Raw genomic sequence first — 21,598 nt, 5'->3', positions numbered from 1 at the left:
TTTTTACACCTGTGGTTCTATTCTGGTGAAACCTGGAGAGATGCTGAGGTGACAATAAACTTTGTTCATCTTGTGGATAAACACTGTGTATGATTATTTTACAGCTCGGTCATTTATATATCTGGTAGATTCAAGAATCTGCTTCAGTTGAAACCAAGTCTCTATTAGCTGGTTTTTAGGGTTCTCCCTCATCTTATGTAGACAACAGTTTCTCACTGACACATTAGCCCATCTTCCTTGCTACCAAATACCCAGGTGATGGACTGTTTACTACGGTGCCAGATGGTTGCCACAGATTATGCAGACATTTCTATGGGTTTACTTTCCACAGAAAATATACCAGGTCAGGTCTTGCCTTTCTCCTGCTTGTCCACCAGGTCATGATGTCAGTGCATTATCACTGGGCTATTTTAACCACTTCCCCCCCCCAAGCTTGACATCTTTACACAAAAACCAAACCCAGGTCAGATCACCAACAATCCAGTATGAATGGTCTGTGTGAAGACAGCTTATTATCGATGTGTTAGAAATATGTTTGCATGCATGCAGACTTACCTGTGCAGGAGTATTCATCCACTCTGATGAAGCCCGGTAGGCAATCACAGCGATGGCTGCCAGGGAGGTTGACACACATGGTGTTGGACTGGCAGTAGTGCATCTGGGTAGCACACTCATCAATATCTGAGGACACACAAAGCAGATACAGTAGATTAATGACTCTCTGATGTTGCTCTGAAGGCACTGATTCACAGTGCAGCTTCTTATATGACTCATAAGGCAATAGCAGTGTTGCCATTGTATACACTTTGCAGCGGTTGCTCACTGCTGCAAAATGATTGCCGTCATTGCATCAGAATTTTATGAAATGTCATGAAGTCGCAATTACATGAGTCTGTGGAGCTGTCCGCTCTACTGAATTCAAACAAAGGATCATCTGCTGTCTCCCGACTTTGAGGATGAGCAACTGGAACAGTGACAGGATGTCGATCACTCGCAAAGTCATGACAACCAAATAAAAAAGACCTAGTATACGGCTGGACTGTGTAACTCTAGAGGGCTTTTTACTTGAAATAACAAATACAGGAGGTGGCAACACTTGGCTGTCTGTCAGTCAGTCAGTCACAGATTTTTGCATTTATAGGGCTGGCCTGCGGCGGTTCAGCCAACACTAGCATGACAGTAGCATGACTGTAGCATTACTGAAAGGGTCGGGGCTGAGCATAATCTGAACCAATAACCAATACCGATACACATGACAACCACAAAACCCAGCGAGGAGGTTGGTCATGGGTCAAGCTAGCACCGACCAACTCTACCTGCTGGTTGGATTCAAGGAGCATGTTATACGACAACAACATTACCTACACAGGGCAGTGCTTTGCACAAACAGGCCCAAAATTTCCAAATGCAAATGCTTTCACATAACACTGTGAGCCTTTATGGGGAAGTCAGTTAAGTGTCGAGGGGGAACTGGTGATTGGCAATTGTTAACCTGCTAAAAGTGGAACCTGAGACCCAATCACTGAAACTCCTGACTCATGCAGCAAATCATGCAGTAACAAAGTCTGTACAACTATAAGTGCATTCTCTACTTTTGACTTTGCTTGCAATTTTAAATCACACTTTTGCCAAAACACAGCACACAGTTGTCCACAGTCCCACCTGAGCAGCTTCACTGTTTATCATTCTCTCTGCTAGATACAAGCATCTCCTATCTACACACTGCCATAACACTATACAGTGAAAGAGAGGGCAAAACTAAAGTACTGATACAACCATCATAACATACAAGCTTGAAATGTAAACATTAACTAAAACTGCTATTATAAAACACTCTAATGCAGTTCAGTGCAACAGCTCTGCTATAAATTCCACCTTTTAAGAAAGTTTATAAAATGCAGGTTTTCCTGACACTGTGGAGAATGTGTGAATTTCATTCTGTGTTTGTTGATAAGGCTGTAATTTGCAGAGGTCTTGCACTGGACAACATTATATTGAGAGGTATTTCTAGTTTTTGTCCTCCCTGTTTACATTCATGAGGGGGGCAGAATAGTAGAAATATCTCTCAAAAAATGCAACAAGCAGCATGCAGTCCACAACAGAACAACAGCACCGCTAACTATGAGCTCAATGCCAAACATATAATTGTATGGCCATAACACAGCAACCAATGAAATCATGTTTTTGTGTTTTCAACAAAATTGTTAGACAGCCTAGTTGCGGTGGAAGACAGCTGTTGTTCACAGCTGAACAAGACACAGCCAGTCTAAATTTCTTTTGTGTGTGTGTGTGTGTGTGTGTGTGTATGAATACTGTAACAGTAAATGGATTCTATTTTGTATGCAGCGCTGTACTCTAAATTGTTTGGTTCTACATCTTGTTACTGTACAGTACCACACTCTCTGCAGCATTTTAGACAAATAAAATGTTTGTTTTTTTATTGTATATTTGTTTTTTGTTTTTTTTTGTTTGTTTGTTTGTTTTTGTTTTTTTTTATGTATGTAGTTCAGCAGACTATAACAATCCTTGACAGGGTCACACTGAAAAGACATAAGCCTACTGGTGGTCTACATTGTCACACCAGTGTGCATAGTTGGTTCATACAAAAATATGTTCACAAGAAAAAGGTGTGTGTGTTCTGATGCAAAATTTCCATTTTGGGAAAGGATTGCAGTGTTTTTTGTGTGAGTGTTTTGTGTTTTAGTAAAATGAGCCTAAATATCAGAAAACACGTTAACAATTGTATTTATTATTATTATTATTATTATTATTATTATTATTATTCATACAGTGTATAAAAAGTACCATTAAAGCCAAATAACCAGCTGTAAAAGGTGGCAGGTGTTGGGAGCTATTGGTTGCCCCCCGTGGTGTCCATGAAATGCATTACAAAGTATGACGAAACGGATGAGGACTAAGTGACAGCAGTGATCCTCCTTTTACACCGCCGTCTTCCTCCAATATATAACAAAATGGAAAAAAAAGGAAAGGAAAAAAGTTACAAGCACCTTTCAGAAGAGAACAGAAGACAAGAGAAGTGCAATTGAGAGAAGATGAGAATTTTAAGAGAATGGAAAGACAGAAAAAAGCAAGGACACAAGAGGAGTGGAGAAGGGAAGAAAAGGAGAGGAAATGCAGATGAGACGGCAGGATAAGGAAATGAGGGGAGAAGGAGACGAGGACGAGGAAAGGAGAGGTGTTTGTTAGTGAGTGACAGATAAGGACAGGCACGCTGGAAAGGGCAGAGGAGAGAGGGTAGAGCCCATATGGGGAGCCCCGCAGATATTCTGACATCTATAATATTCAGCTAATATAATGAACCATTACAACCTCTCTTAATACAATGAGTCTCTCCCCTCCTAATGTACCTTGAAAGACATTGTATGAGCATTAAAATACAGAGCTCAGGGAGATATCAGCTGGATGACTGGTGATGAAATAAGACCAGAAAGACACAAGGGGGATGTTATGCAGGTGTGTGTGTGTGTGTGTGTGTGTGTGTGTGTGTGGTTATGTGCATGTGAGTATGTGCCTGTGCTACAGCATATATGTGTACGAGTGTGTACCGCCTAGGAGCACATGAGCACCAGTTTTTTCCTGAGGCAAAACAGCATTTGCACCACTTAAGGGACTCTGTATGCTACTCTAAAGGGAACAGGAGAGGAAAAAGAGCATTTCCACATTCCCATCCTTGTATAAATGCATTCCAGCTTTGAGGTTGCCTCTTTTTTTCAGTCACATTTCCCCTACAACAGTATGAATTTGTATGAGGTATGTAATTGACTTACATCCAATACCCAGAGGTTTTTTGGTGAATTTCATCCTTGGATAATGTACAGTATGAGCGTTGAGTCGTACAATCAAAGGGAGCAGGGTCGTGTATTCAAGCGTACAAAGACTCGCCAGCCTTAAGCACAATGCATTGATCTGCTACATCAAAAACATGAGACTTATTTGAGTCCTTTGAGGCTGTGAAACAGTACCTGAATCCAATTTTAATCTTGTCCTTAAGCACTACTCCACCCTGAAAGCTGCTCATTTGATTCCCCTTTGTAGGTGGCAGGCACAGCTTTGGCGCATGGAGCATTGTTCAAGCTTGATTATGGCCAGCCTATCATGTTTCTGACACACAGCTTCAATAATTCAAAGCCAGGGGCTTGCTACTTTTTGCCAGCTTTCATTTAAAGTGGAAAAACCGCCTCCTGTCAAGTCGGAGACAGGACAGGCTCTGTCATCCCTCTGCCATGGCGAAGTCCGGCAGCCTCCGTGGGCAATGTGTGTGTGTGTGAGAGAGTGTGTGAGAGAGAGAGTGTGTATGTGTGTGCGTTCACCCTCTGTAGTCTCCTTTGGGAGGTAGCAGGTGAGATCTGGTGACAGAACTGGAACTGTCATTTCACACTGGGGGAATTCATTTTTCTGGATTCACTGGAGTCTCTGTAGCTCCACCACACCCCCACCCACCCATCCCACAACCCGCCAACCACCCCGCCACCGCCCCTTCAGCTCGTTCTCTGCATCTCACTGCTGCTTTATTCATGCTGTGATGTAGGTCAGGGCTGGGGAGGGGAACAGCTAAAAATAAAGTGGTATAGGCACTGTGTGTGTGCGTATGTGAGTGCGTGTTAGAGAGAGAAAGAGAGAGACAGAGACAGAGAGACAGTGAGTGAGAGAGAGAGCACAAAGACAAAGAAACTGCATGGCTGTTACTGTGTATATGTTTGTTTTTATGTATGTGTGAGAGAGAGAGACAGAGCAAGAAAGACATTGGCTATGTGTGAACTTGTTTGTGTGTATGAATGTGCATGTGTGTTTGAGTGTGTGCGGTCACATGCAAGTGAGCGACTGTCTTGTATGTTTATGAGTGAGGGACTGTAAAGCAGAAGCTTTGGCAAAGTGGTTTATGAACTTTCATTCCAAATACAGTTTTTTTTCAATCGCTTTTTCCAGTATAATGAAACTGGGATCCACTTTGTCGTCATCTTCACCTCCAAACCACAGCAGACGTTTTCTTTTGCAAATGTGTTCATACCTTTTCACTGGATTCACACTTCTCACATGTGTCATTTACATGGCCCTGACTCCATTGACTTCACTGTGGTAGTCAAAAGCAAAACATCTGCTCACAGCTGATAGAAATGACCTGCATCACTGTGAAATCACTAGTGCACCCACATCACTACCCTTTCCACAAATCACCATTTTGCCATCAAAACAGTAAAATTTCACATCAAAGTCTTTCTGAGTTTGGATGCAATTCTTTACTGTAAGTTGACATTTGAATGTGTAGCTCACAGAAGAATCTTGTTCAAACTGATGTCTGTATTTTGTATTCTGTTGGAATGAAGGAATCTGAAGGAATCAACTCATTTGGGCAGAAGTTGAGTTGTTTGAGGGAAATACTAGCTTTTGCTATTGATTTACAATATGTAACTATGTAAATTGTCAAAAAAAAATATGACTGCAATACACACAGGAAAAAGTAAGGCTGAACCTGCTCAGACTGAAAACGGTATGTTGCATATTGGTGTTGAGTATGAAGTGAGTGAGTGGCTGAGTTAGTTGTATTGGGTGGTGACAAAATGCGCTTTTGCTGCATGTTTGAAATGTTTTTCCATGGTAAGAGGCCTTTTGCAAACAAAATGTGTTATTTTGGGAGAGCGTCTCTCATTAGGCCTATGTATTAGCTGTTTTGATACCAGGGTTTCTGAGTTGACAGAGGAGGTAAGGCGATTGAAAAAACTGTAACACATTGAAATTGCAAACAATCAAACAAACAAACAAAAACATAAATTACACTGAGAAGGAGAGAGACTGCATACACATTTATATACATCTGTTTATGTGTGTATGTGTGTGTGTGTGTGTGGGTGTGTATAAGTACATGCTTACAAGAGCCCTGCATCACCATTGTACTGAGGTTAATAGAAACGGTCTTCTATGTGACAGCATCATTGTTTCCTGCAGTAAAAAGAGGAGCAGAGGAGTGATGAACTCTTTATTCTAATGAATCCTGATTCTGTGTGTGTGTGTGTGTGTGTGTGTGTGTGTGTGTGTGTGTGTGTGTGTGTGTGTGTGTGTGTGTGTGTGTTCTATGCTTCACAGGGTTGAAACAACAGGGGCCAGGCGGACCTGGGCCACTGCAGCTGATCAGTCTTTCTGAGCAGGTAATTTTTTTTCAATCTAATGCCCGCTGGCCAATGCTGCTGCAGAAAAGCCATCAGTAAGAGAGAGAGAGAGTGAGAGAGAGAGAGAGAGAGAGAGAGAGAGAGAGAGAGAGAGAGAGAGAGAGAGAGAGAGAGAGAGGGGAGAGGAGGCTGGAGGAAACCTAAAAAAAAAAAAAAAAGGGAGTAATAACATTGGAGAGAGCAGAAAAAAATCTGGAGCACACTTTTGAAATTCAGACTAGTATTTATCTCCCATTTACACATATTTTAGACATATTGCTGTCTGATGGAGATTTGAATGTCTAAAATATGTGGAAATGGGAGATAAATACTAGTCTGAATTTCAAAAGTGTGCTCCAGATTTTTTTCTGCTCTCTCCAATGTTATTAAACTTTCACCAGTACCTGGCAAAGAGGAATAGTGTGTGGTGTGTGTGCAGTCGTGTGTGTGCTTCTGGAAAGTTTGCTCAATATGCAACAAACTTGGAAGTAATTGCTAAGTTTATTTTATTTCATTTGCAAAAGAAGTTATGTTTTTACTTCTGTTTGTTTGTCTTTGTGTTAGCAGGATATCTAAAAACACTTAGGATTGGATTTGCATAAAATTTGATAAACAAATCAGCTTTCGGCTCATGAAAAAGTAGTTTGATTTCGGATGTAGGGTTTTCTCTATCTGACGATTGTTGCACTTTAGAGATAAGCACTTGATTACAAATCCTGAATATGTTTGCTGAGTCAAAAAATCAATTTAGGAATTGAGAGGAATTTTGGGTCTAATGTATTATAATACATATTGTTTTTTCTTACATACATTCTGTACTAATGAACCTCTTCCAGACAGGGATGGGGCAGTTTTGGTCTGTCCACTCCGATTAAAAACTTTTGGTATCTGTGTCTCTGAAGTTTGTCAAAACCCCGTTTCTCTTCCACAACACAACAAATGCTGATGAAGAGAAAGAGAAATCATCAGAGTGTCCACAAACTGCACCGTAAATACAAGCTGACAATTTTCAATTGAAATTCACCACCTGGTTGCAGCTATTATGGCTTTTATCATCTCTATTCTCAGAGAACAAGGAAATCAACAACTCGATGTCCATACTGGATGCTGGACACAACCCCGAAAGCTAATCTGATTGATCAGTGAGTTTTCTTTTAGCCTGTGACCAAAAAAAAATAAAATAATAATAATCACCCTGTCCTCCGAAATGAAGACAGATCCTCGCAGTGCACTATTTTGGACATGAAGTAAAGGAGTTCATAGAGATGCATTATTTCTTTTCAAAATCTTGTCATGCATGTTTTTTCATGCTGAAAATTTTGACTTGGGGTGAACAGGCCTTAAGTGAAATGAACCATTCCAATGTGTGTTTAGGAAACCTCAAAAAAATTAAAAAGCCTTTAAACATTCAGAACGGTACAAGTATGTCTGCAAGACTGTGGATAATAGGGTGGTGGATTCGTCAGTGATGACATATTCCTCCGGAAGGAGATCCTAACAATAACCAAGTAGTTTTGATGTATAAATCCATGAAGTCATCACCAACAATAAATAATAGACAAGCAGGGTTATTGGAGGTTTTGATTTCTATTGAGTGATGAATTTAGTACTTTTTATGCAAAAAAAAAAAAAAAAAAATCAAATGTCATTTTTTGAGAGAGAGAGAGAGAGAGAGAGAGAGAGAGATTGACCAGAAGGAACACTTCTATTACTTTCATCTTCCCTCCTTGATACAAATCTCATCCCTGTTAGCCGATGCCTCCTTCACACCACAACAATCAGTAATCAATGCTCCCCCTCTGACCCCTCTCTTGCTCTCCTTCAATCTCTTTCTCATTTGCTGTGTCCCTCTATTTCTTGCCTCCTGTCTGTTTTCACGCAAGAGTTAATCTCACTCAGCGATGACCCACTGTGATAACTGAGCAGTTTGCATAGCTTTGATTTCAACGTGCAGGCATACACACATGTATACACAGAGGCTGAGATATTTCTTCCATACAGCAGAGCAGTAGCCCACTCCAAATTCAAGTTCACCCACCAGACAATAACACACTTTAGCTTATTGTTACTTTTTACTAAAACTTGCAAAAAAGGTCTTTTCATTAGCATAATCAATTAGCGATTTTAGATGGTAGTCAGCTAGAAAATATTTTTGGGTGTGTATGTATAAAGCAGGTCAAGAATGCATGGGATGTTAATGACACGTTCCAGCATTAGCAGAGACTACTATGGACAGGATGGGCAGTATGTGTAATCATCAGCAGGAGAAGTCACCTTGGCTATAATAAATTTTATATATCTGAATGATTTTGACTGTTCACAAACAAGAAGAAATAAATAGAAATGTGTAAAGAAATGCATTCAAACTGCATTACTGAATGTATGGAGTAAAGGGCCACTTGCAATATCTTCACGGATCACCGAGGGGCCAAGCACCACCAATTGAAAATCTCTGATTTACTCAAATACAACTGGCAAAAACAGTTAATCATTTTTTCTCCATTTGACTCCCGTGAAACACACTAAAATACCCAAACAGTGACGAGGCAGTTTAGAAAAGGCACTTGCAAGTCTCAATCACTGAGCAGTGAAATTGCAATAATAAAAACAGAAATGTACGCTATTAAAAGAGGAAATGGCAACGTTTATAGTTTTGTATTGGATACAGGTATTGGAGGAATTGGTTTAAAACTGTGTGACGAGCCAAAGTACCTGATTTAAGATGATGCTTCACAGTGCAAGCAATGCTCTCCAATACGTTGGACCATAAAGAAGTACATAAAGGGGCGGTTTCCTGGACAGGGATTACACTGAAACAGGACAAGGTCATAATCCAGAATACTTGATCTTGGCCTAAAAAGTGACTTTCCAAAACACATCTTAATTTCAGATTAGTTGCTTCTGGAATATGGAGTTTTCTGGTGAATCTCTCTCTCTATATATTCCTGTTTCCATAATCATAACACACATTGCTGATGCTGATTCCTGGTACTGGATCAAGGTGACCAGAGTTGTGTTGAATTGGAGGAGAGACAGAGGGTGGATGCTGCTTCTCCTCTGACAAACAGCAGTTATCCCAACTTGAAACTACTGCCTTTAATTTAAAGCCTCATTTACCTGAGGACTAACATTAATCTTTGACATGGAAATCAGAACATTTATTACCTAGATTAACATAATCTAACACTTGCAATCCATGACCAAGAAGAGTTACAAGAGTTAAGAGTTATTCCAGGTTAAAAGGACATTTTATTCTGTGACTATGCTTGGCCGTGTCTGTGAAACTACCCCTTAGAGTTACAGCCCATAGAAATCTGTTCACATCTACCCTGTATTTCACCCAATCATTATATAATACTTTTATGGGATTTTTGAAATATTTACTAGTTTTGTCAACTTAAAAATGCAAACTCAAGCCTATATTGAAATAAATTACTGTTCCAGTAAACAAAGGGATTATTTCCTGGAGGCGACTTCCATTTCTTCCTGTGGGTATCAGCTGACTGACAGAAAACATAGTGTAACATAATGCAGCGCTGATATGAAAACACTGACCCTAGCACAACAAAAAAAAAATGGATAAAACGGAAAGCTTGACCAAACCATGTTATAACTTCATGCAATGGTTTATCTCATTTTGTGGAAGTTGTTTTTCACACTGTACAAGAATGAATGGCAGTAATGGATTCCTTCCTTTAGGAGGACAACAAGCCCTGATATCATCATTGAATAATCATTGAATTCAAGTGTTTCATTCAGTCCTATTGCCACAGGCATATAAAATCAAGCACCTAGTCATGCAGACTGCCTTTACAAACACTTGTGAAAGACTGGCTGTTTCTAAAGAGCTCACTGAATTCCAGTGTGGTACTGTAATAGTACTGTAATAGGATGCCACTATTGCAACAAGTCAGTTCTTGAAATTTCTTCCCTTCTAATATTCCACGATCAGCTGTAAGTGATATTATTGCAACTTGGAAGCATTTAGGAACCACAGCCACCGAATGGTAGACCACATAAAGTTAAAGTGCTGAGGCGCATAGGGCTCTATCTTTTACACTGCCCTACCCGTTGCCACCACCCGCTACCCGTGAATTACACATTTAGCAGCTTCCACTATCCCTAAACGGTATCTTGCGGCCACACTAGCCACTATACATTACGCCGACTCCTTTATTTGCGCCTGGAGGTGTGCCTGTGGGCGTGTTTATGCGCTTTTGCTACAATTGCTATCTTGACCACACACGTTAGGGAAAGCGGTTAGCGGGTCCTCAAACCACCCGCTATCCCATTTGGGCTTTTACAAGAGCGCGCCCAGGCAGCTTTAATGCACGTCCACTTGGACACATGTGGACGTGCACGTGCGGCTCCACCTCCTGAATTAATTTGCCTATAAAAAGTCACCTTGCTTTAACCTCGTTTTCGGTGAAGCGTGGCAACCTTCCTCTCTCCATCACGGGTTTCGGTTTGCGGATTTAGGATAGCGCAGCCTGCTCTTAAAGGCACTGGCACCTGGCACACTGATTGGTTTAACTGGTGTAACGCCCAAACCACGCCTACGCATAATATAATGGGTAGCGCAGGTGTTTTACGGATAAAGGCAGGTGTGCAAGATAGCAACTTTTGCGGGGGAACGCATCTTACGCAATGCTAAATCCCCAAATAACGGGTTTAGGGACTCTGACGTACGATAGGGCCCATAGTGTGTAAAAGTTTGGCAAATGCTAGGAGAATGTTACCTGCCTGACTGCATTGTGCCAACTGTAAAGTTTGGTGGAGGAGGGATAATGGAGGAGGGCTTGTTTTTCTGGGGTCGGCTTTGGCCCCATAGTTCCTTAGAAGGGAAATCTTAATGCTTCAGCTCACCGAGACATTTTGGACAATTCTCTGCTTCCAGCTTTGTGGGAACAGTTTGGGGAAGGCCCCTTTCTGTTCCAGCATGACTGTGTCCCAGTACACAAAACAAGCTCCATAAAGGCATGGTTGGGTGAGTTTGGTGTGGAAGAACTTGACTGACCCAAACAGAGCCCTGACCTCAACCACTTCCAACACATTTGGAATGAACTAGAACGGAGATTGTGAGCCGGGTCCTCTCGTCCAATATCAGTGTCTGACCTCACAAATGCTCTTCTGGATGAATGGGCAAAAACTCCCACAGACACACTCCAAAATCTTGTAGAAAACCTTCCCAGAAGAGTGGAAGCTGTTATAGCTGTAAATGGTGACTCCATATTGATGCCAATGAATTTAGAATGGGATGTCATAAAAGCTACAGTAGGTGTAATATGTAGGTGTCCCAATATTTTTGTCCATATAGTGTATCTCCTTGTGCTGACTATGTGTAGACAACAGAGAGCAATCTGGATAACTGGCTCTGACTGGGGGAAAAAAAGCACTGGTGTGATCTGTTAGCCACGTAGCAGGCCAAATGATTTCCGTCACAGGGGTTTCATCTGCACAATGAGTGTGCATGGAGGCCTCAGATGGCTGAACGCAATGACTAAGCCCTCTTATCTCTCCGCGCCCCACACAAATCAAACACTAAACTAACAATCGCCATGCAGCAGAGGACTACACCTCTTTTTGATGCTGCATGTCTCCTCCTGAGCCAGAGAAAAGAACAAACTACTGATGCATTTAATTAGAGGGCCTTTAGAGAGCAGCTGCTCTTATCTCCATTCTTCTCTTTAGAAGAAGCATATAGAGCTGGATGTGTTCTGGCTGAGGAGATTACGACCTACTAAGGAACATGCTGTTTGTACTGTTTGGCAGAGAATAGCTCATAGGCATGAGAACTGAATGATGCTGCGGTCTTCTCTCAGAAGAAGGAAACAGTTCGAGTAAGCTATGAGGCATGGCAGAGTTAAATCTATCTGTCACTGCCACTCCAACTAGAAGCTGCCATTCATGCACTGCACACTGACAGACATTCAGACAGACACTGAAGACTGAAATTGTGACAGAGTCCGTCTGTCAGACAGAGCGTAACAGTTTACCTAGACGACAGGTGGTGTGTGTGTGTGTGTGTGTGTGTGTGTGTGAGAGTGTGTGTGTGTGTGTTTATGTAGGCACATGCATATGTCGTATACTTTTGCAAAGCTTAGAAAAGCACACCTGAGCTCCCGGTGACTGAAATAAATCCATACATTATCCAGAAAGAGGCAGCACGGTGTGCATCTATCCTCACAATCTAAGGGATTATTGCACAGCTAAGACCTTATTGTGGCAACACCTTCTAAGTCAAACCCTGAGAGGAAACCGAAATTTCTCCATTGGGGCAGGCAGATGTGTATCACAGAGGTCTGTCACAATCCTCTGCAGCAGACTGAGGTGGTTATATCAGACTCTCATCACAGCATGAAGAATGAGTCTGCAGAGAAGCCAGAGCCAGGAGAGAAAGCACAGCAATCCAGCACATCTCATCAAGGCAGCATTACACAGCAACACAGTCTCCTATAGCACAAACTCGAAAACACAGATTACATGTTGCAGAAGTGAATAAAGTGAGGATTACGCTCCTCTACCACAACTTGGATTATGTAACAAATATGGATTAGACAAGTTGCTTTCACCTGTTCACCATGTGAAATGGTGAGCTAAGGGTATAGTTTAGGTCAGTAAAACAAGTTTGGTTAAAGTTAGATTGAAATTTTGGTCAACCTGCTGAAAATGAAAACTTCCCCTCTGGTAGAAAATCTTGTGATGGGGACTGAACTGGGATTGTTGGAACTGAACCTCCACAATCTGTGTTTACAGCTTCCTGACAGCAGGGTGTAGGCCTACATGTAAGATGAAACTAGAGTAAGTGCTTTTTTTTATTGATTTAAGTCGCTTTCTCAGCTAATAGTCCACTTCCATGGTCCGTACTCACAAATCATTTGATACATTACTACTTTTTTCATTTGGTTCGGCTGGCTTTCATGTGGTAAACCAAAATGATGTGCTCACTTATTACTGGTCAGAGAACAAAGCATGTAAACAGAGAAGGTTGTGTTTATTGCACAAATAATATCATTTATGGCAGTCATCTTCCTTTTGTCGGTGCATCAAAGGAGGATTAACAAAGCAGAAAGTGAGAGACTGATACAACTCCGGTTATTAGCGAGGATACCGGACCGTCATGTTTTCCAGAGAACGCAGGCTTCCATCAGATCCCAGAACTGACATAGAAGGTTTGAGGTACTACGGCATTTAACTGTGTTACATACACCTGGATAATCAGGTTATTTGCCCTCGGTGACAGTTATCCAATTTCTGAAGTGCCATGTAAATGAGCAAGTTGATTTCCATAATCAGGGTGAGGGATTAAGAGAAACAGGCTTAAGGCAGCTAGATTTCTCTTGGAGAAACCCGATTATTTTGCCATGTAAACCCTTACGCCAATTTCTGAACAGCTTCCCTTGTGTGCGCATGAGTGAGTGAAGAGATCGGATAAGTAAACTGACAGCACAAAAACACAATAAATACACACTGTACAACACCTAGGAGAGCAACTACATGCATTACATGGTCGTTGAAGAATGCTTAATAATTTTATGGCAGGGCTTCCTCTGATGGCAATATAAGGTAACACAAAGCACATCTGCAGCCACCTGCTTCGATTCTCCATAGTGGAGGGGTGCAGCTCGAGGAAATCCCCACAAGAGGCTGGCTGATGGGTGCTTTCTGCCGGCTGCAAGTAGGCTGCAACACCACTGTCAACAGCAGTAACGGGTGTCGGGGGAAACATTATTACTTTGGGAGCACATGTATACAAGGTTTTGAGTACTCTGCTTATTGTGATGCATGTATATGTGTTACCAATTTCCTGTCATAACCTGGTTACTCTTACTGATCTGATTTCTTGTGTGCATGTCAATGTAGTGAGCGTCATGATTTCATTACTGCATTAGGAGAGATGAAGATGGTATAGTTTGTTATGCTCCCAGGCCACTTTTGCTGCTGGTACTACTACTTTGCCTCGCCGATATCCATTTCTATTAGTGCAAATCATTAGTTGGTGTGGTTACCTTCCTGACGTCAATTAAACTGCTCAGTGTTTGCTTGGAACTGATCCAAGACTTCCTCTTTCAAGTGGACTAAAGTTAAAGTATTTGGTGTGCACCAGAGTTTGATCAGGGTGCTCTCACTTACCCGAATGAACCGCACCAAGAGGGTAAATGCATCAGAATTCAATTCCATCTGACTAAACACAGCAGGCGTGAAAGCAACCTTAGTTTAACAGGCTAGCAATAGCTCAGTTGCTCTGTATGCAGGGCTTCCTGGAGACAGGCATGCACATTTGTATGCCCACATGCAGGCACATGCTTTCGCGCCTGTGCACACACACACACACACACACACACACAAACACACACACACACACACACACACATGAACCAATTATGTTGCCACATCTCCAAATATTATATTTGGAGATGTGGTAAGCAGCTGAGAGGTAAACACAGATGCTGACAGAGGAAAAGAGTGACAAACACTGCCAGCATGCATTACTATTCTATCAGTTATATCACTCACACACACACACGCACACACACACACACACACACACAAATGCACACACACACACTCACACTCACACACACACACACACACACACACACTCACACACACACATATGCTTGTTTGTCTCCATGCCCAGCACTGTTGATAGGGTAGCAGCAGCAGATGGTTAGTTTTAGCTCTCATTGTGTCACGTTGCTGCAACAGGGACGCACACACATATACACACACACAGTTAATTTTGTCAGTATGGACATCTACACACCATTATATAAATCTTGATAAAAACTTGTACAGTGTTTCAGATTATTGGCCTGAGTCAGCCATTAGTCAGCAGTTGCTAGGTAACTGAGGCACAGCTAACGACCTACATAATATAATTGACATCCCTTAACCAATCACCTTGTAGCCCTCGAAAACACGAGAAAGCTATGTGAGGAGGTGAAAGGCTGCTATTATCCTGACACAGTCAACCAAGTTTTCTTTCATGTTAAATTATAACAAAATACAAAAGTTTCGCCTTTTCCAAATCATTACACAAAGTCAAAAATGACAGAGTCAAAGGAAACAAAAGGCAAAAACAAAAGACAGAAGCAGACAGAAACTGAAAAACAAAACAAAAACATGAAACAGTTGAACACCAAAACAGAATTATAAAAAAAAGGAGGGATTGAGACATAAATGCATGACAGGTGAGAAAGAGTCCTGGTCTTATTACGCCTGTTCATTTGCTGCTACATTTTACTACAGATTTTTTTTTTTTCTTTTTTTTTTTTTCTTGAGACGGTTGTACTATTTGGTTCTCTTTAATTTTTCTTGATGAACACTGCCAGTGGCATGTGTGTGAGTGTGTTTGTGTGTGTGTGTGTTTGTGTGTGTGTGTGTGTGTGTGTGTGTGTGTGTGTGTGTGTGTGTGTGTGTGTGTGTGTGTGTGTGAAATTCCCCCCTCGCCCTATTGGGTGGTCTTGTGTCTCCTTCAAGCTCGGGTCCTCTCCCAGAGGCGTGGGAGCCTGAGGGCTCCGCACAGTATCTTAGCTGTTCTGAGGACTCCACTCTTCTGGACAGAGATCTCAGATGTTGTTCCTTGGATCTGCTGGAGCCACTCTCCCAGTTTGGGGGTCACAGCCCCAAGAGCTCCGATAACCACCGGCACCACTGTTGCCTTCACTCCCCAAACCTTCTCTAGCTCCTCTCTCAGCCTTTGGTATTTTTCGAGCTTCTCGTGTTCCTTCTTCCTGATGTTGCTGTCTATCACTACTGCCTTCTTCTGCTGTTTGTCGACCACCATGATGTCTGCCTGATTAGCCACCACCAGCTTAGCAGTCTGGATCTGGAAGTCCCACAGGATCTTGGCTCTGTTGTTCTCAACCACCTTTGGAGGTATTTCCTATTTTCACCCTGGGACTTCCAACCCCAATTCGGCGCAGATGTTCCTGTGTACTATGCCAGCCATTTGGTTACGGCTCTGCATGTATTCTGTACCTGCCAGCATCGTGCACCCTGCTGTGATGAGCTGTACTGTCTCAGGGGCCTCTTTGCACTGCCTGCACCTGGGGTCCTGCCTGGCATGGTAGACCCTGGCCTCTATGGATCTTGTGCTCAGGGCTTACACTACACTATGCTTACTAGCTATGCTTATGCTATAGACACCTCTTCCTATGCATTTAAGTCCCTTTCATTTCCGGTTTGTTTTGGTCCTGAGTAAAACAGAGCATTTTGATGACTGAGATCACAGTCTTCAGTTATTTCAGGATTTGAAATGTTTTAGTATATGCCTGGTTGCTACAATGCCCCAGTTTCCTGAAAGGTAGATGTGTCAGCATGGGGCCCAGTGGGAGAAACACACACACACACACACACACACACACACACACAAACAAACACACAGTTTTGTCTCAGTGCCCAGGACCGTTGTTAGGGTAGCTGCAGCAGATGGCTGGGCAGAGCTCTTATTGTCTCAGGTTGCAGCACCGGGGAGCATGGCCCGCCCTGTCCAGTCCTGACCTGGAGACGACCACGCCACATCCTGTGTCAATGTCATAGTCAACCTCTTCCTCGTAATTAAGGCCAGCCAGTCTGGTTCTACTTGACAGCAGAGAGCAGCTGGAGGATGACAGAGGAGGAGGAGAGGTCGAATTCTCCACACATCCAGCAGCTGAAGATCCCTCGTGTGCATGCACGTGCACTCACATCAAAAGAACAACAATGTAAAATCATACAGTTTTGTATATATACTTGAGAAGAGCTTCAATGATTAGATTCTATCCTTGAAATCCAAACTGTAACTGTCACCCATAAATGCAGAATTACATTATTTTTGATGATGACAGTAGACAAAGACAGGGGAGAGAGAGCGGGGATGACATGCAGCAAAAGGCTAGGCCAGATTTGAAACCAATATCTGCTATGCACTCCACCAGGTGAGCTACAGGGGCACCCAATTCATACCCTACCTTAAAAAAACTACTATATTTGATATATATTAACCCTAATCACAAGTCCTCAAATTTTTTAGATATTAATGTCCAATATTAAACTTTGGCCTGCTGGTGGCACTAGAGGAAAGGTCATAGGGTCACCAAAAATTGCCAGATTTCATTCCATAGGGAAACATGAATGTTGAATGAAGTGAAGATTTTTTTTTGTCAGATTTGATCTGTATGATGGAAAAAGATGGGATTATAGCCCCCAGGTTGGAAAATGTCCACTGTGCTTTAAGCCTAACCCTACTCTAAACCTAATCCTACATATTATCTTAATCCTAAACTCAGGTCCTAATCCTAAACTAGCTCCTTGAAGAAGTGATGACTGGCCTCACTCTGGAGATTTTTATTTATTTATTTATTTTTTTTATCATCATTCTATCTTTAGGAAGTTTGGTCCTCGCAAGTACTGTACACAAAAAACATACAGATACACACAAACTCAAGCAAGGTCTTGGTCAGTGCTGCACACAAACTCCAGCCAACTTACTAAACAAAAAATTGCGCCCAAAAAAAGAAATCTTAACTCTTAAACAATTAACATAAATCTTAAAACAACAGATAACTGCAATAAATCTTAAACCAACAGAGGATCATGACAAAGCAAGCAATGTCCTCCCTCTCCCCCTGACAAAAGAGAGGGAAAACTCTTCTTGCAATAACAAAGATAACTACTTCACACAAATATTCACTCCTGTTTTTCTGTGTGGGGGTCTTCTTTCAAGATAAGATGTTGACAGGTAACTATGGCAGTATATCTGCGATGCAAACGGCACATCTGGCTTCCCCTGTTGTTTCTGATACCATCTACAGTTGTCATCTGCTGTGCCAGCTGCAAGACAGCCCCTTTCCACAAATTACAGGCCGTTCAATGAATCATAATCAGTTCTGAGGAGCCGGTGCATTCAAATCCGTCGGTGACCCCGTGTGAGCGTGGGTGCGGCTTAACAAGAGGAACACATCATTTAACAGACGCAGACAGATGCCTCAGATGGCAGTGAGTCCATCATACCCGCCTCCCCGCACACACCCTTACCTCAAAAAGTAAGAGCATGTATTTTTCAAAGGCAGTAGCCTATTAATTATACACTAGTGTTTCACTGCAATATCACATATATTGTACAAAATTACGATTACACAATAGATTTTGCTGTACTACCTCTATAGATTTACTGTAGTGCCTCTATTTCTTATAGACCTCAGATTTTAGAGTCTGTGATTCTTCTATAATTTACTGTAATATCTTTAGCTACTGTAGATTTTTTTATTGGAGTGTTTAACTTCTCTATGTATTTTACTGTTGTTGCCCTGTAATTTCTAATTTCATTCTCTGTTCCGTCATTACACATTATTTCCACTGAAAAAGTCAAGTCTATTATCTGCAATTGATTTCAGACCACTGGAGGGAGGTTTTTTGATTAATTAAGCAAGGTATTTTTTTTTTCCCCATACTGTAGGCCAGTTGTTTAAGTCTTTTGCCACTGGCAGCTACCTAGAATTGAAATTGGTTGGTTGTACTGTATATTTCTATTTCTGGTGTTTTTTTTTTTATCCAAAATCCAAATACAAAATAACCTTCATTCATTCAATCATAAATTCATTCACCCCTGCCTCTGGGTTCATGGCAGATTGCTTTTACAAAACTGAAACTAAGGGTGAAAAAACGTATTTTTGGAATGGAAATATGAGGCATATATTACTATACTGTCACAGGGCTCTTTTTGGATTACTTGGATTATTTTATATCTGACCTCCAATTTGAAAATGTGGTGAAACTGCAGACTTTCAGCTACAAGGTAAGATGGTTTGAATTATCTTTTTTTCTGTCGCTGCAGTGTTGTTTTCAGAGACAGGGGCAGACAGAGGCAGAATGTGAAGTTTCAGAGAAGTTTTGAATCAAGTTGAAGCAGTGACAGGGTGAAGTGAGGGCAGAGAGGGAGCTTATTGTCAGGCTGCTACAGAAATTTAGACTGCTCAAAACCGGTAATAACAACAGGCTGGCTGTAAATTGTATGGTGGCGAGAAGACCCAGAGTGATAACTCTCACCTTGCAAGGTGTCATTTTACTATTGCTGAATGTGGCTTTAAATCTCTATCTTCATACTCGTCTATCTCCACTCCATTTTCCCTTACCCTGTACTTTCTCATTCACTGAACATCAAGTTCCTCTTCCTCTCTCTCTGAATCTTTCCATCTATTGCTTGCTCATTTGTCCCTTTCCAAAGTGGAGTCGCGTGTTTTTACCATCACTGTTCACTTTAATATTCACTTTATTTTAGCCTCCCCTTATGACCCATCACAGAAAAGAAACCTCATTTTCAAATATAGGTTAGTCTTTGTTTCCCCTGGAGAGAGCTATAAAATTACAGCTCTCACCCTGAAGATGTGGACAGATAAATTTGCAAAGAGACCAAGTATGAGAGTTTTGGCAATAATTTTCATCAATTGTAACAATGCTATTTCTTCACTCTGTCAGATATATAAAGTTGAAGTAAAAGATGAATTCTGCTTTTAAAACAATATAACTATACACTATATCAATAGTTTGCTTAAAGATTTGTTTGGGAAATGCTGACAGTAATCTTCATTGTAATTCCTATTTTACTCTCTCAAGATGTCTTTTCAGTATTGCCTAAAATCATCCCTATTGCCATATGCCATTAATTTTATTCATTAATATGCCTTGTTATGTTGTCACTGATTAACAGCTACAGTAATTAACTTCAGTCAGGCATGCTGTCTTGAATGTTTGGACGATCCTTTGCAGTTTTCACTTGCATGTGAATGTTAATAGAGAGGTGGGGTGTGTATGTATGCATGTAAATTAATAGTAACTGTGTATCTAACTGCAGTCCAACAGTCACAGCCCCTCCAACCGTCTGCATTTATTTTCTCCTTCTCTCTCTCTCTCTTATATCTCCTCTTCATTTGCCCGGAGGTGATATGTACTCCGCCTTGGCTCATCTGCTTGTGTCCTTTACCCACTGCAGTCCTATCTACCTGTGCTCAGCTCACCCTCCTTTTCCTCCCCATCCACACTGATGCTATCAGCTCCTGATTCACAGTAGCTGCCTCAACTCTTATAATTGATACAGAATCATGACGCCCCAAGCAGCTGACATTCAACGCAGTTTGAAGGACAGCTAGGGAAATGAGAAGCGGATAATGGAATATGCCGCCAGCGCAAACAGGAGGCAGAGCCACTTGTAATGTGATCTGCTCCAGCGCTTAAATATCAAGAGCAATTAAATGCTAGTGACGGTGGTACGGTGACTAGCTGTGTGTCTGGAAACAAATTTGCTCCCAAACGGCAGAGACATCCTATAAATAGTTAGCTATCATTTACTGTGTGCAACAGCAAGTCTGCTGTTACTGCCCTGTCAGGGAGACAACACAGTCTCAGAAAATTTTGTGAAATGCAGATAAAGTCTGAACCACATATTGCATTGCTGTGAATGTGTCCCTGCACCACAAAATGATCTATATGACAATGGCACAAACTGTCAAGGTATGGCTATGGTTTAGGTTAATTTAAATAAGAACAATGTACAGTTTCCTTGCAATCCAACACTTCATGAGGTGGGAATTCAACTTGGGTTGTACATAATGCAAATAGGTGTACAGAGCACCTTTACATAGTGCTCATTTCACAAAATTCAAATTCTCAAAATGTTAGATCTTTAAAAAAAAAAAAAGTATGCACCATCTTTAGCACCATTTAATGCAGGGGTGTCACACCATATGCCATAAAGGGACAAGAGGCTTCTGGTTTTCATTCCAACCAAAAACTACACCAAGTGATTTCACTGATTACCTCACCATCAAGCAGAGAGGAGGGACTGATCAGTGAACTCACCTGGTTGGAATGAAGACCTGCAGCCTCCTGGCCCTCCGTGGCACATGGTCCGACACCCCTGATGTAGTGGCAACCACATTGTTTCACAACAGTAAACAAATTAGCCCGCTAGTTGAGTGAATCTGCATTCAAAATCACCCTGAAATGTCAACAGAAGAGTTGACATTTCAGATGACATACCTTTAGCTACTTAGCTCCTCACAAGAAGCTTGGACGGGTCAAACAGAGCCTCGGTGATGCAAATAACTTCTACCAAAACAAACAATGTAGGGCAGACTTTGAAAGCCTGAATTCTCAGCACCCATTGAGGTGACTACCAATGATCAACGCCACTTGCAAACCTGCGCTGATATATTATGGTTATTTTGTGTTCTAGACAATGTAAGTATTGCTGATAGTACCTTTGAAACCATAGCGGTCTTCACCTTCAGCTGCCAACACACAGTAGTTGATGTTGACTGTGATATGTGACACTTGTGTACCTGGTTGTGTTGTAAAATCCTTGTTGTTCTGTCCTACTCTCAAGCTGTAATGTGTCTTGTTTCAGCTGCACCAACCCTCGTCCGTCCTAAGCCACTGTGGTGAGCTCCTGT

General features: G+C 41.6%; 1 protein-coding gene across 1 annotated transcript in view; it reads right to left on the bottom strand.

Moving 5' to 3' along the window:
* Window positions 1-21,598, bottom strand: part of LOC115354625 (protein kinase C-binding protein NELL1) — a 227,583-nt gene that overhangs the window by 68,621 nt on the left and 137,364 nt on the right. The window contains exon 13 of the mRNA XM_030045058.1: window positions 556-681. Within this exon, the coding sequence (XP_029900918.1) occupies window positions 556-681 (126 nt within the window). The remainder of the gene's footprint in view (window positions 1-555; window positions 682-21,598) is intronic.

Source organism: Myripristis murdjan, chromosome 3 (genome assembly GCF_902150065.1).
Source record: "Myripristis murdjan chromosome 3, fMyrMur1.1, whole genome shotgun sequence".
NCBI classification, from domain to species: Eukaryota; Metazoa; Chordata; class Actinopteri; order Holocentriformes; family Holocentridae; genus Myripristis; species Myripristis murdjan.
Note: the sequence above shows the minus strand (reverse complement) of the source record. Positions and strands in the feature narration are given on the sequence as shown.